The following is a 13,978-nucleotide window of genomic DNA, read 5'->3' as shown; positions in this document are numbered from 1 at the left end:
TTTTGTCTTTTTTTTCTAATACTAAATGCAATAGGTCAACTATATTTGGTGTATGGAAATATTTTATGACCTATATGTCAGTCGCACAGGTTTTATATAACTGTGACCTCATTTTTACGGTACATTGCTCAGTATTAAGTTTAAAATATGTTGGTCTGTTTTTCTTAAACTATAAGAAATAGGTCAACTGTATTTGTTTGTATGGGAGAATTGTTAGATGTACATGTCTGCCTTGCATAGTTCATCTGACCTTGACCTCATTTTCATGGTTCATTGATGTTTAGTTTTCTTGATTAACGTTAAGTTTATGTGACAGTTGTAATAAAGCTTTATATTCAGGACTATCAACATAATATCATTGATTTGTAAAGAAGGCGAGACATTTCAGCGTGTGCACTCTTGTTTCCATAAGGTAGACGACATTAATGTTTTATACCTCTACAAAATGTTCGTCATCGTATGTATATTGTCCTTGACCTCCCTTTTATTGCTCAGTAGGCTTGAAAAAAAATATTTTGTTGTCATGGAAACTTCTGTAACTATAAGACATATGATATCTTTGTTTGGTATATGAATTGAAGTGATTTAAATCTGCTAGTAGTTATTAAAGGTAACAGAATTATAATTTAATACGCCAGATGCATCAGTGACGCTCAGATAAAAAAAAAGTTATAAAGCCAAACAAGTACAAAGTTAAAGAGTATTGAGGATCCAAAATTCCAAAACATTGTGCAAATACGGCTAAGGTAATCTAAGGTAATCTATTCCTGGGATAAGAAAATCCTTAGTTTTTCAAGGTGTACATGTGTGTAAGACTTTGTTTGCCTGACTTCGACCTGATTTTATTGATCGGAACTGATACAGAGTATAACAAAATGTGTTGACTTTAAAATGAAGGTTAACAATACCACTGACATGTTAATTTTGTATCAGTTATAATATTACCATTACTTAAATGGGAACAAACTGTGCCCCTCTACTTGCCGACTTGTTTCTTTATTATTATGAGGCCTACTTCATGCAGGAACGTCTTAGGAAGAAATATAAGAAGTTAGCAATATCCTTTAACTCTACTTTTCGCTATAAAGATGATGTTCTTTCACTAAATAATTCAAAATTTGGTGACTATGGTGAACGCATCTATCCAATCGAGCTAGAGATAAAGGATACTCCAGATACAGTTTAGTTGGCCTCGCATCTTGACTTACATATAGAAATTGACAATGAGGGTCGGTTGAAAACAAAACTTTACGACAAAAGAGATGATTTCAGCTTTCCAATTGTGAACTTTCCATTTCTAAGTAGCACCATTCCAGCAGCACCTGCATACGGGGTATATATCTCCCAATTGATACGATATTCCCGTGCTTGCATTTCCTATCATGATTTTCTTGATAGAGGGTTGCTGCTCACAAGGAAACTATTAAACCAAGAGTTCCAAATGGTGAAGTTGAAATCATCCCTTTGTAAATATAGATTTGTTATCACATAAACAACACGACGGGTGCCGCATGTGGAGCAAGATCTGCTTACCCTTCCGGAGCACCTGAGATCACCCCTAGTTTTTTGGTGGAGTTCGTGTTGTTTATTCTTTAGTTTTCTATGTTGTGTCGTGTGTGCTGTTGTTTGTTTGTCTTTTTCATTTTTAGCCATGGCGTTGTCAGTTTGTTTTAGATTCATGAATTTGACTGTCCCTTTGGTATCTTTCGTCCTATTTTTAAAAGTAAAAAAAAAACAAAGATATGTCAATATTCTGGTTTATCTTTTAATTCAGATATATTGAAAATTTTTTAGAAATTTTACAGATGCAATATTAATTTGGTTGACCGTTATTACAGAAAATAACGAATGTGTTCCGAGTTTTACCGACCTTAAGAGTCGGTGCTTTCGAATCTTACATAAACAGCACGATGGATGGCACATGTGGGGCAGAAACTGCTTACTCTCTGGGAGTACCTGATATGTTGGTGGATTCGTGCTAGTTTTCTATGTAGTGTTTTGTAGATAGTTTTAGTCTGATGTATTTGTCCTTTTCGCTATGGCGTAGGCAGGTTTTTTCCATCGACTCATGAGTTTTTGAATCAACTTTTGATATCTTTCACTTCTCTGGATATATAAAATGGCGAAATGAAAATAAAAATTCCTGGTATCAAGTAAAGTAATAAAATTGAGAGTTTCAAAGAGAATTAACCAGACTACAGAACATACAACAGCTCCTCACTTTGGACAAGCTGGGTTAAACTTGTTTTGTGAGATCTTTGCCCTGCCCTTTACCTCTAGTCAATGTAGAGGAATGAAAGACATATACCAATACGCATATTAAAACTCAGTTTAAAAGAAATCCAAGACCGATGTAAGAATAGGTAACAAAAACACTAAGCAAAATGACAATGATTCTTAAATCAACAAAAGACTACTAGCAGATACTGACATGCCAGCTTCAAACTTATATTAAACTTATTGAAAGATTATGTCTTCATCAAATAAAAATCAAGTACAATCTATCCCGTTTAGTGTTTAGTATCAAAACATCAAAACGTATATGAGAAGAATAAAACCGGTATCATTTATCAGTAAACATATATCAACCATAAAAGTCAATAATTTGCTAAAGAAACCAATATTAAATGCCTGCAACAATTTCAAATTTGAAATTTCCTAGGTAGAAAGTAAATATATAGACTTATCGTGACGGTTGAATCAAATTACTCGAAGCAAAGGTCAAGTACTCAACAACAGATCTATTGAAACAAAATGTGCTATTGCGATGAAATACTAAGACTAAAAAGCAGTAAAAAAGTGTAATATTATTTGTTGGGGTGTTTGTGTCAGATTTGTTTAGTTGTATATTTTTCCATTATTTATGTGTGCTACTGTTTATATAATGACGACATTTATTTTATATAAGCACTAGCTAGATTTAGTTGTAATAAAAAGCAATTCATATAATTTCTTGTATGTGAACACTGCTGTGGTACCTAGACATAGAATCTCAAGTTATGGCAAAAGAGCCTTTAGATTTGAGGAGCACAAGTATGGAACTCCCTTCCTAATGAGGCTAGAATCATGACTTTTTTCACCAGTTTAGGCATAATATAAATTCCTGGTGTGGACGTCAAAAATGCAACTGCAGTTCATGTCGTTTCCATCCAGTGCTGTCTCAAAGCTGAAATTTCTTTCTTTCTTTTTATAATGGCCTTTTGCTCTGCTTGTTATACATTTATTGAATATATTAAATGCTAGTGCTTATATTTATTTTTTTATTGTTTTTATGTTTTTAGTTTGTTATTATTTTATGATTTTGAAGTGATTTGCTGATTCCCCCGTCCAATGCACATAAAGGCGTTTGCCACATGAACTTTGACTCTGGAGGCTCACAAATCAAATATATTTGCTTTCATTATATTTACATGTTTTTTTTTCCCATTTTTATTTGGTAGTATTTGCATGATGCTGCATGATTTTGTATCTGATAGTCGGTTAAAGAACTCAGCAGAGCTCATGTTGTGTCTGTTATTATGTATACATATGCCGACTCTAAATAAAATTTACTTACTAGCGTCCAATGTTAAAGAATGTCTATCCCGTTACGAACTATGTTATTCATTAACATGTATGGCACATAACATTCTATCGTTCTCCTAAACGGCGATGAACATTGAACGTACTATAACATTTAATTGAGTTTAACAAATAAAAGGAAATATGTTAAGCATATGAAACAAATAAATACTTTTTTGATAAGACAATTATTGTTTAAACTATAAGAAATCTCTTTTCTTAATAACAACATCAAAAGTAAAAACTAGCGAGAACAATAATAATAATTAAATGCTTTTCATTACGTTGCTGGTTAAGTATTGACCGAATAAAGTTCGAAGTTGAAGAGCATTGAGGACTAAAATTCCTAAAAGTTTTGCCAAATATAGATAAGGTTATCTATGCCTGAGGTAGAAAAGCCTTAGTATTTCAATAAATTCAAAAATTTGTCAACAGTAAATTTATAAATATAACCATATTAATGACAATTCATGTCAGCACAAAAGAAATATTATGGTGATACAGTGTATACAAATCAATATGTTCAACAATACAAGCAACGTACTTGTCAGCGTTGTATTCAAGAACAAACGTATAATTTATATTTGTATTGTAAAATAATAGACATATAAGTTATATTCATTCAGATGAACATCTGTCTCCCCGGGCTTTCTAAAATATGTCACATATCTCCTTCAAGGTAAGATGTGACACATTGCACACCTGTTAACGTCAAGTAAAAATCTGAATTATATTATTATGAATTGTTAATCAATACATAGTTGTTTTGTTAAGGAAGATTGATGATTTAAAAATAGTTTATCTTTTTTTCTAACAACATAAATAAATAATTATTTTAATCACTCCGGGTAGTGATTAGTTGTAAAATACATATTACATTTTTACATCATATGTATATTAGATAATATCACTTAATTACTTAATATGACTATTCATATGTTTTTTTAATACAATGTAGTTGCTAAAACATTACTTTTAATTTTCAAACATACTCTTCTATTAACTTATTGAGACAAATGAGAAAAATTGAGAAAACATTGAAATTTTTTGTCTTTTGATCAGATATGTAGTAGGCTTTGGAGATTAAAAAACCCACAATTGTTAAAAAAAGTTTAAGTCAAAATATTCTTCTTCAGACGTTTTATATCCAAATACTAAGTGTCTTAGTTTTATCCTAAAAGTTATTTTACTGTTCTTAAAAACTTCATTGTGTTATTCCAAAAAAGTTTTAAATACGGACACAGTATAAAGAAGTGATCATAATCTTCTTCTTGTGTACAAAAATTACAAGAAATATTGTTTACAATTTTCCACCTGCATAAAAGAGTTTATCTTACCGAACATAGATATGTCGACAGATCAGCTGCAGACTGGATATGTGAACAGACCTGCTCCAGACTAGACATGTGGACATACCACCTCCAGAATAGACATGTGGACAGCTCTGCTGCTGACTAGACATGTGTACAGACATGCTCCGGACTAGACATGTGGACAGACATGCTCCGGACTAGACATGTGTACAGACATGCTCCGGACTAGACATGTGGACAGACATGCTCCAGACTAGACATGTGGACAGGCCTGCTCTTGACAAGACATGTGGACAGGCCTGCTTCAGACTAGACATGTGGACAGGCCTGCTCCAGACTAGACATGTGGACAGCTCTGCTGCTGACTAGATATGTGGACAGACATGCTCCGGACTAGACATGTGCACAGACATGCTCCAGACTAGACATGTGGACAGGTCTGCTCTTGACAAGACATGTGGACAGGCCTGCTCCGGACTAGACATGTGGACAGCTCTGCTGCTGACTAGACATGTGGACAGCTCTGCTCCAGACTAGACATGTGTACAGACATGCTCCGGACTAGACATGTGGACAGACATGCTCCAGACTAGACATGTGTACAGGTCAAGACATATGGACAGCTCTGCTCCAGACTAGACATGTGGACAGCTCTGCTGCTGAAGAGACATGTGGACAGACCTGCTTCAGACTAGACATGTGGACAGATCTGCAACCGACTAGATATAAGGACAGATCTGCTACTGACTAGATATAAGGACAGATCTGGTACTGACTAGACATATGGACATATCTGCTCTAGACTAGTCATGTTGACAGATCTTTTTCAGACTAGACATGTGAACAGACATGCTCAAGACTAGACATATAAACAGACCTGCTAGCTACTGACTAGACATATGGACATGTCTGCTGCAGACTAGACATGTGGACAGGTCTGCTCCAGATTAAACATGTAAACAGACCTGCTCCATACTAAACATGTAGAGAGGTCTGTTACTGACTAGAAGTCTCCTTGTTGCCTCAACTAGACAAACACCATACATATACGTTAAGACTCCCTATATATACGTTAATGTACACATTATTTTCTTATTTTCGATCAAGGCCGAGGACTTCAAATAAAAAAAATCTTTGTCTCTTTCTGCTGTCTTAACTACATAAACTCCCTACATTCTGGAGCACAACTCGATCACAGCCTGTTTTACTGGGGTTCGTGTGTACTTTGTCGTTTTCTGTGTACTATTATTTGTCTGTTTGTCTTTTTATTTAAGTCATGGTCTTGTCAGTTTAGTTTCGATCGATGAGTTTGAATGTCACTGTAGTATCTTTCGCCCATCATTTTTTCAACCATCAGGAAAAGTTGCTCATTGGGAGTCTCGAGATTGCTTCAGCTTTAATATTCATCACGACATCTCTCGGATATAACCATGAAATCGGCATAACACATTTCCGACAACACTATGGCTATAAGGTAGCAAAGTAAGTGTGTAAATAGGTTTTGCGCAATTCAAGTTTTTGGTGGTGTTTTTGTTTTCGGTTGTCAGTTAAATATCCATATTGTGTTTTGTCTATTACTATTTGTCTATTTGTCTTTTTCTTTTTAAGTCGTAGCCTTCAGTTATTTTTCAAATTATGAGTTGAATATAAAAAAGAATATGTGGTATAATTGCCATTGAGACAACTGTCCACAAGCGACCAAAATGACACAGAAATTAACATGTCCTTTTTGTATCCTGCGCCACTCATAACTAAGCTCAATAACTGTTTGATAACATATGCTAAATATGTAATCATCAGCTTGCAATACCCCGAATGGTTAGGGAAAAATTGAAAATGGAGGAAAACAGATGAACGTACATCATACACAATAGCGGGTTTATTACTACTAGTAAATAGCGCCGGTTTCAACAGTATAAATCTCATTTGTTGTCTACTATGCTATGTTTTGTTGTATTAGTATTTATATTTTATGTTTTTATAGCTGGACTTTACAATAACATATCTTTTTCAGTTCAATTCCATCGATACAGTAGGAAGTCTGATTATATAAATTGATGCGACTGAATTCACCCATCATACTATAATTGCTCTTTGATTCGTCATATCTCACAGTAAATTCAAACATCGCATCTCCAGGTACTGTTTGTAAGGAGATTTGATAATCGATATATGTTGACACACGATGTCCATACAAAATGCTTGATTTCTCTCCCACATGAGTAGTGTTAACATATTTAAGAACAGCGTCGACAGGAATGACTTTTGTAGCTGAATTTACACGTTTTAAAAATAAAGTTTCGCATTGTTTGAAGCTTGCCTTTTTTTGAATTAAGTATTTGAATGAAATTGTTTGCCACTTTTGTGACGGTTTGATCACGTGTTGACAAAACATGTTGTGTTGCGCATGTGCACCAATGAGGAAGTATATTTGCATCTTCACATCTACGAGTTTCTGGTATTGGATTAAAAAGACTTAGCCCTGGTCGTTTTTTGCTGTTTTGAATGTCGTATGTATAGAAATTCAAGATGTGTGTCAATGTTTCAAATATATCAAATGGAGTTGTTAGCCTTTGCTGGTTGATTTTTAAATTTTGGTATATTTCGGGATACTTTTCTTTAAACCATTGTGGTAGAATTATGAATAGAAAAGGCAAGCGTTCTTCTATTTTCCCAATAAATGTTTGTCTAAACTTACCAAAACGTATTCCATGGTCGCTATAAAATAAAAGTATGGTGTTGTTCAAAGTTGATTCTTTACTTAATCCTTCTAAGAATCTGAAGTATAAATCATCAGCTTTTTTTGTATTAGATACTTCGTCGTGTGTAAGTCGTGTAATAAAGGTAAATGAGAAGTAAGGAGAAGTTTTAAATTTATGTACAAAACGTCTTGTATATTCTAGATATATGTCAGTTTCTGGTCGGGCGTGAACGCAGTGATGATTTGTATTCCATATGTCATGCATACCTTCCAAAGCTAGTGACAGAGGTCGGTCAAAGTAATCTGCTGTTGGTTTTTTAAATCCAGCCTTTTCATAATCGAAAGTCTGACCGTACGAAGCATCTTCACTGTAGAGTGTCCTGTATCCTCTCTCCGAAAATTTATTCCAAATAAAATCAAACTGGTCAAATGAAACACCTGTTAAAGAGGTATTCCATGGCAATTCGTGTACAAATTTTCCTGTTGTCATTGGAACAATATTCAAAAAAGTGTTATCGGCAACTTTGTTGTATCCAAGAAAATCTAAAGCCGAGAGGTTCTCATGTAAGAAGTGTCTTGTTTTTGGCATATAACGAATCATGTTATTCCTGGAAATTGAATCAACACCCATCATAAGAATGCTCAAATGACGTTTATCGTGGGAATGTTTTTTAAAACTTTCAATACATCGTCTTTCTACATTCTTTTTAAGATGCACAAAAGAAAAAGCATTTCTATACACAACTTGATTGTAGTTATTAAAACATTGCACCCTTATAAAATCATCATAAATTGTTTGATTATCAGTGAAAGGTTCACTCTCATTTATGAATCGGAAAAAATTGTGATCAGTATTGATATCTATTGGTCTCCATATGACGTCATGTTTACAGTATTTTAAATTCGGTTTCCGATGTTGAACACATTTCCAGTTAATAAAAATGGCATTATCTTTTGCATACACGATATCTTCATTCTCTCTGCAAGTCAAAACCGAGCTTGTTGGGAAATACTCTCGTATTGACGAATCAAAAGGGTCAAGTTTCGGAATTTTGCATCCTGGTGTATCAATAAGTAGCAAATTTGTTGTATTTCGAGGTTGGAACAATTGTCTCTCAAAAACAAACGTATTTTGAATGCTCGTTAAACCTACAAATATAATTGAAAGAAAACCAACAACCACAAATCGAAACAACAGCTTCATCTTACCAGAAAAACAAAAACGTTATGATATTATTTGTGAAAGCAATATGAAAGTAATCGTTGCATGAAACAAAATCAAGTTGTCTCATTTTAAATGCTAACGTTTTATCGATCTTTCATTTCTAAATTCGTTCGATTTAGACACACTATTGATTTGCTTGCAAAATTGTCAGCGTAGTATATTAGGGTCGATGCTATTTCTGAACAAAGTTTGGTTGAACACCAGTCTTATAGTCAGCACTACTCAGTTACTAACAATGGAATATAAATTGTACGTCACTTTTGTAAATTAACTGCGAAAAAAGAAAGGTTTTATTCCATCAAACATACTTGACCATATAATTATTTTGCACACATATTTAGAAGTTTTGTTTGCATGGCACGTCACTGGTGAGTCTTATATAGACAACCAACGAGAGCATTGATGAGTTGATACAAGCATAGGTAATTGCGACAATAGAAAAGAAATGTATGGTTAAAACATGTGTTTCATTGAATGTTGGTAGATGGCTGTCTCACTGATTATCCCACTTTGTTTCCCTACTTGACGTGTTAAAGCTAATTCGCAGTTATTAAACATGAAGGGATATTACACTTTTTAAAAATTATAAATGAGTGATCCAAACTTGAAACCTATTATTTGTATATTGCTTGAATATGAAATGCTATTGCTTACGTTAGATATTTGTATGTAATTGTACTAAACGAAAACATGTTTTGAATTCATAGACAAAGTCATAATAGGTTTGGTGGCAGACGAATCAAATTGTTATTAGCGAAGTACATGACATTGGAAAGAAAGTGTGATATAATTTTATTTTTCTGGTCACTTTTTGACTGATCGCGAATACTTACAACTCTATTCTCAACACTGTCTCTCCGTATTGAAAAACCTTAAAAAAATAAGTAACATTCTATTAAATAAAAAACAAACAAACAATTAGCAGAGGTATTGATGCTATCAGTTTAACTGGTTTTTATATTCACCGTATGATAAAATTCATTAGCTTTGAAACATTGGTGATTTTTTTATATCTCGCATTACATTTGCACATTCCACCAAATATGATTTTGTGAACGTACTCAAATCTCGTTTGTTTGTTGTTGTTAGTTACAATAAACATCAGTATAGAAAATAAACTCCTATTAAATACCAAGATTCGAAGTGTTGTATTTGCACCAGACGCGCATTTCGTCTACAAAAGACTCATAAGTGACGCTCGAATGAAAAAAGAATCAAAAATGCCAAACAAATTTCGAAGATGCAGAGGATTGAGGACCAAAAATGCCGAAACATTTTGCCAAATAAAGCTAAAGTGAACTATTCCTGAGGTAGAAAAGCTTTGTATTTCAAAATTTAAATTATCCAGCTTCAACATGAGACGTATTATGACAGGGGACACCACTATTGTTCATGAGCTAGTAAGAGTTTAAGTCGTTATGCAATGGCACCAGATACTATACATTACCCATTGTTAAACGGAGTAGCATCAGCCCAAGTATGAGACTGACGATTGGTCGGTGCTTTCAACCAGTTGTCTTTCTACTCTCATAGAACTTGTTATACGTAAGCTTTTGTTACAATTCAATAACTTATTATGTTCCGGTACCCATAATTACGTACTACACAGTCTGCCTTACCCTCATTTCGAAGCCGTATATTAATCTCGAGTTATTTGTTGTTTGATAGATGCCTGATCCTTCCAGCTAATTCCGCTAATTTTACGTCCGTGTACATTAACACCAAACATTTGTCATTTCAAAATGAAAAAAAGATTTTGCAAATTTTTAAAGTTAATTGGTTTGAAAAATGTAACAAAAATCTTTTGAAGTCACTTTATAAAAAATCATTTTCTCAGTGAGATTTGAAATTTGTAAATTTCATGAGATTTTATTTTTCGATTTAACGAAAAAAATGATAATGATAAGTTGATGTGAAAAATGACAGTTTGAATAAATTAAAACATTTACATTTGCTTGTTTTAGAAAAAAAAAATCATATTTCAATCTAATTTTTAAAAGCAAATATTAGAATTGCTGACCTTAGCAATTTTTCATTTTTGATTTTAATATTGCAACACGAACAATGATCTAACGGGGAGCATTTTTCATTTTTACTTTGAATATTGAAAAATGAAAAAAGGTCAAACGTGAAGCATTTTTCTATTTGACTTTATATATATTGAAAATGAAAAATGCTCATAAAGCGTTTTCAATTTTGACATAATAAATTTGAAAATAAAAAAAATATTCTAAGGTTGAGCATTTGTATTTGACTTTGCAGTAATGAACGAAATGAAAGTTGTTTGCATATAGGTGTTCTTCATTTTTTAATTGTCGACATTATTTCAAAATATTTCGAACACCTTGTTGATGTATACGTTTGCACTGTGTGTGGTATCAACTAATTCCGAACATGATTAGTATACTGAAAAGTACGATAATGACAAAAAAGGATGTGAATTTTTATTGAGTTTTTTACCGCAGAACACGCGACTGTGTAACATGGGAAAATGAAAATGGGAATGGGCAATGTGTTAAAGAGATATCAACTCGATGAAAGAGCAGAAAACAGCCACCAATGGGACGTTAACACAGCGAGAAAATCCAGCACCCGAAGGCGGGCTTTAGCTGGTCCCATTAACAAAAAAGTACTTGTTCAGTGAAAATGGAGGTCATACTAAAAAAAATAAAAAATATAATTGAATTAAAATTTGACATATAAAACAAACACAAAAGCAAACAAGGCTTTAAATTGTCTTCGTGAGGCAAAATATACTCAATGGTACCAATGATAACACATAGAAGAGACGATGATGATACGAGTTGACATGGTGCCCTAACGATGATCATATGCAATGAAACATGGGCATACGAATTATACACTAAAATGAATCATCGCAAGGTTTTTTCGGATTTTATTTTTCTTCACTCTAAGGATTTTGCCACCGCTCAACTACATGTAGCTACTGCCGAACCCTGAAAAAAAATGCATCTGGTTCTCATACCTATGCTTAAGATGCCCTACGAACGGCCCGATGTATTTACGATAAAACCCGAATTCAAGTTAATATTTTCTCTATCGTGGGTTATATTTGGCGCAGTACACCAACAGCAATATGTGTCGTCTGCAAAGTTCTGCTCATTTTTTAAAGGCAGTTGCTGTTTGTCCGGCTAGCTAGACTTCCGGCCAATACGTTTACAATTGCGCATTTTTAAATTCGTGAAATAGATTTAGGAGCACCAGGGGGTAGCAAATTATACATATGGGCATATGGACATCCAAAAGCAATGATTTGCAATCTTGCTACTGGTAATTTAATTAATTTATACAGCTCTAGCGAATAGAGTATTTTTGTTAAATTAAAGTTCTACACCTTTTATTTTCATTTTTCCTTATGCTTTCAAGTATGTTCACTGTAATTAAATAATATCATTCTTGGAATTTTATACCATGATATCGTAGCCCCTTGTGAAATTATTAAAACTCGAAAAAATTTCACAAATATGTATATTGTTGTTTTAAGTCATTATCTCAAAACTGAAAATCAGTGATCGCATAACACGTGACCCCCCTGTTGCTCTGCAGATGATATTACACGCACTTCCGTACGCACATACAAGGTACCGGCCACGTCTACTCTGTGTTGTGTTATAGATGTATTTCTATTTGCATCTATCTAATCGTTTTATGTTGTACTTATACACCAATGACTGTTCCAGGTTAAGGGGAGGGTTTGGATCCCGCGTACATGTTTAACCCCGCAACATTCCGTATGTATGTACCTATCCCAAGTTAGGAGCCTGTTATTCAGTGGTTGTCGTTTGTAGAGTGTGTTACATATTAGTTTTTCGTTATTTTTTTGGACATAAATTAGGCTGTTAGTTTTCTCGTTTGGATTTTGACATTTGCGATTTCGGGTCCTTTTATAGCTGACTATGCAGTATCGGCTTTGCTCAATGTTGAAGGCTGTACTTATTATTGTTAATACTTTGTCATTTTGTTTCTTGTGGAGAGTTGTCTCATTGGCAATCATACCAAATATTCTTTTTTAATAACATATGCAATGCAGTGGCGGACAAATAGCCCAAGAACTATTAGTATAGCCAGTCCGTTTTCTGATGCCGACATAAGAAATATACACAATTTTCCACTGATAACAGGAATCAAAACTGGAGTTTTTTTTACATTGACAAAAAACAAAAAACAAAATGCTGCATGCCCGCAGTGATTACGAAAAAAAATCTTGATTTACTGAACATTTAACACGCATTGTGCTATCATAAAGAAAAACTTATTGTTTCTGTTATTGTGTAAAAGAAGGACGAAAGATACCAGATGACTTTTCATTGTTGAAGGCCGTACGGTGACTTATAAATGTTAATTTCTGTGTCATTTTGGTCTCTTGTGGAGAGTTGTCTCATAGGCAATCATACCACATATTCTTTTTATATATATTCCAACCAATATATCGAAAATAAACCTACAATGCCATGTCTAAAAAAGAAAAAGTCAAACAGACACATAAAAGTACAAAAGACACAACACAGGAAACAAATACTAAGCAACACGAACCTCATCACAAACTTCGGGCATTCTGATCAGATGCATCGGAACGGGAATGCCGATTCTGCTCCACATGTGGTACCCGTCGTTTTGCCAATGTCATAACAAACCCGGGAAATTATGTTTTTCGATAGGTCACATTAATGAAGAGGGAGCGGGATTCCATCAAATACTATCCTGTCATATGAATAGGTGACCTTTTGTTATTTCTTTTCCTTCTTGAAAAAACACAATACGGCCTTAAATTCATCAATATTAAGTCATAAATATTTCAACTTTGTATTTACATGTTCGATATTGTAAAAAAGAAGATGTGGTATGATTGCCAATGAGACAACTATCCACAAAAGACCAAAATGACACAGACATTAACAACTATAGGTCACCGTACGGCCTTCAACAATGAGCAAACCCCATACCGCATAGTCAGCTATAAAAGGCCTCGATAAGACAATGTAAAACAATTCAAACGAGAAAACTAACGGCCTTATTTATGTAAAAAAATGGACGAAAAACAAATATGTAACACAGAAACAAACGACAACCACTGAATTACAGGCTCCTGACTTTGGACAGGCACATACATAAATAATGTGGCGGGTTAAACATGTTAGCGGGATCCCAACCCTCCCC

The 13,978-nt window shown here is 33.9% G+C and overlaps 1 protein-coding gene across 1 annotated transcript; it reads right to left on the bottom strand.

Moving 5' to 3' along the window:
• Positions 1–484: 484 nt before the first annotated feature.
• On the bottom strand, positions 485–10,251 carry LOC143070945 (uncharacterized). The gene is made up of 4 exons (XM_076245047.1): positions 10,248–10,251; positions 9,634–9,671; positions 7,235–8,278; positions 485–499 (listed from the first exon to the last, which is right to left on the bottom strand). The coding sequence occupies exons 1-4, from the start codon at positions 10,249–10,251 to the stop codon at positions 485–487; spliced, it is 1,101 nt and encodes a 366-aa protein (XP_076101162.1).
• Positions 10,252–13,978: the final 3,727 nt, after the last annotated feature.

Source organism: Mytilus galloprovincialis, chromosome 4 (assembly GCF_965363235.1).
Source record: "Mytilus galloprovincialis chromosome 4, xbMytGall1.hap1.1, whole genome shotgun sequence".
Lineage (NCBI taxonomy): Eukaryota > Metazoa > Mollusca > Bivalvia > Mytilida > Mytilidae > Mytilus > Mytilus galloprovincialis.
Note: the sequence above shows the minus strand (reverse complement) of the source record. Positions and strands in the feature narration are given on the sequence as shown.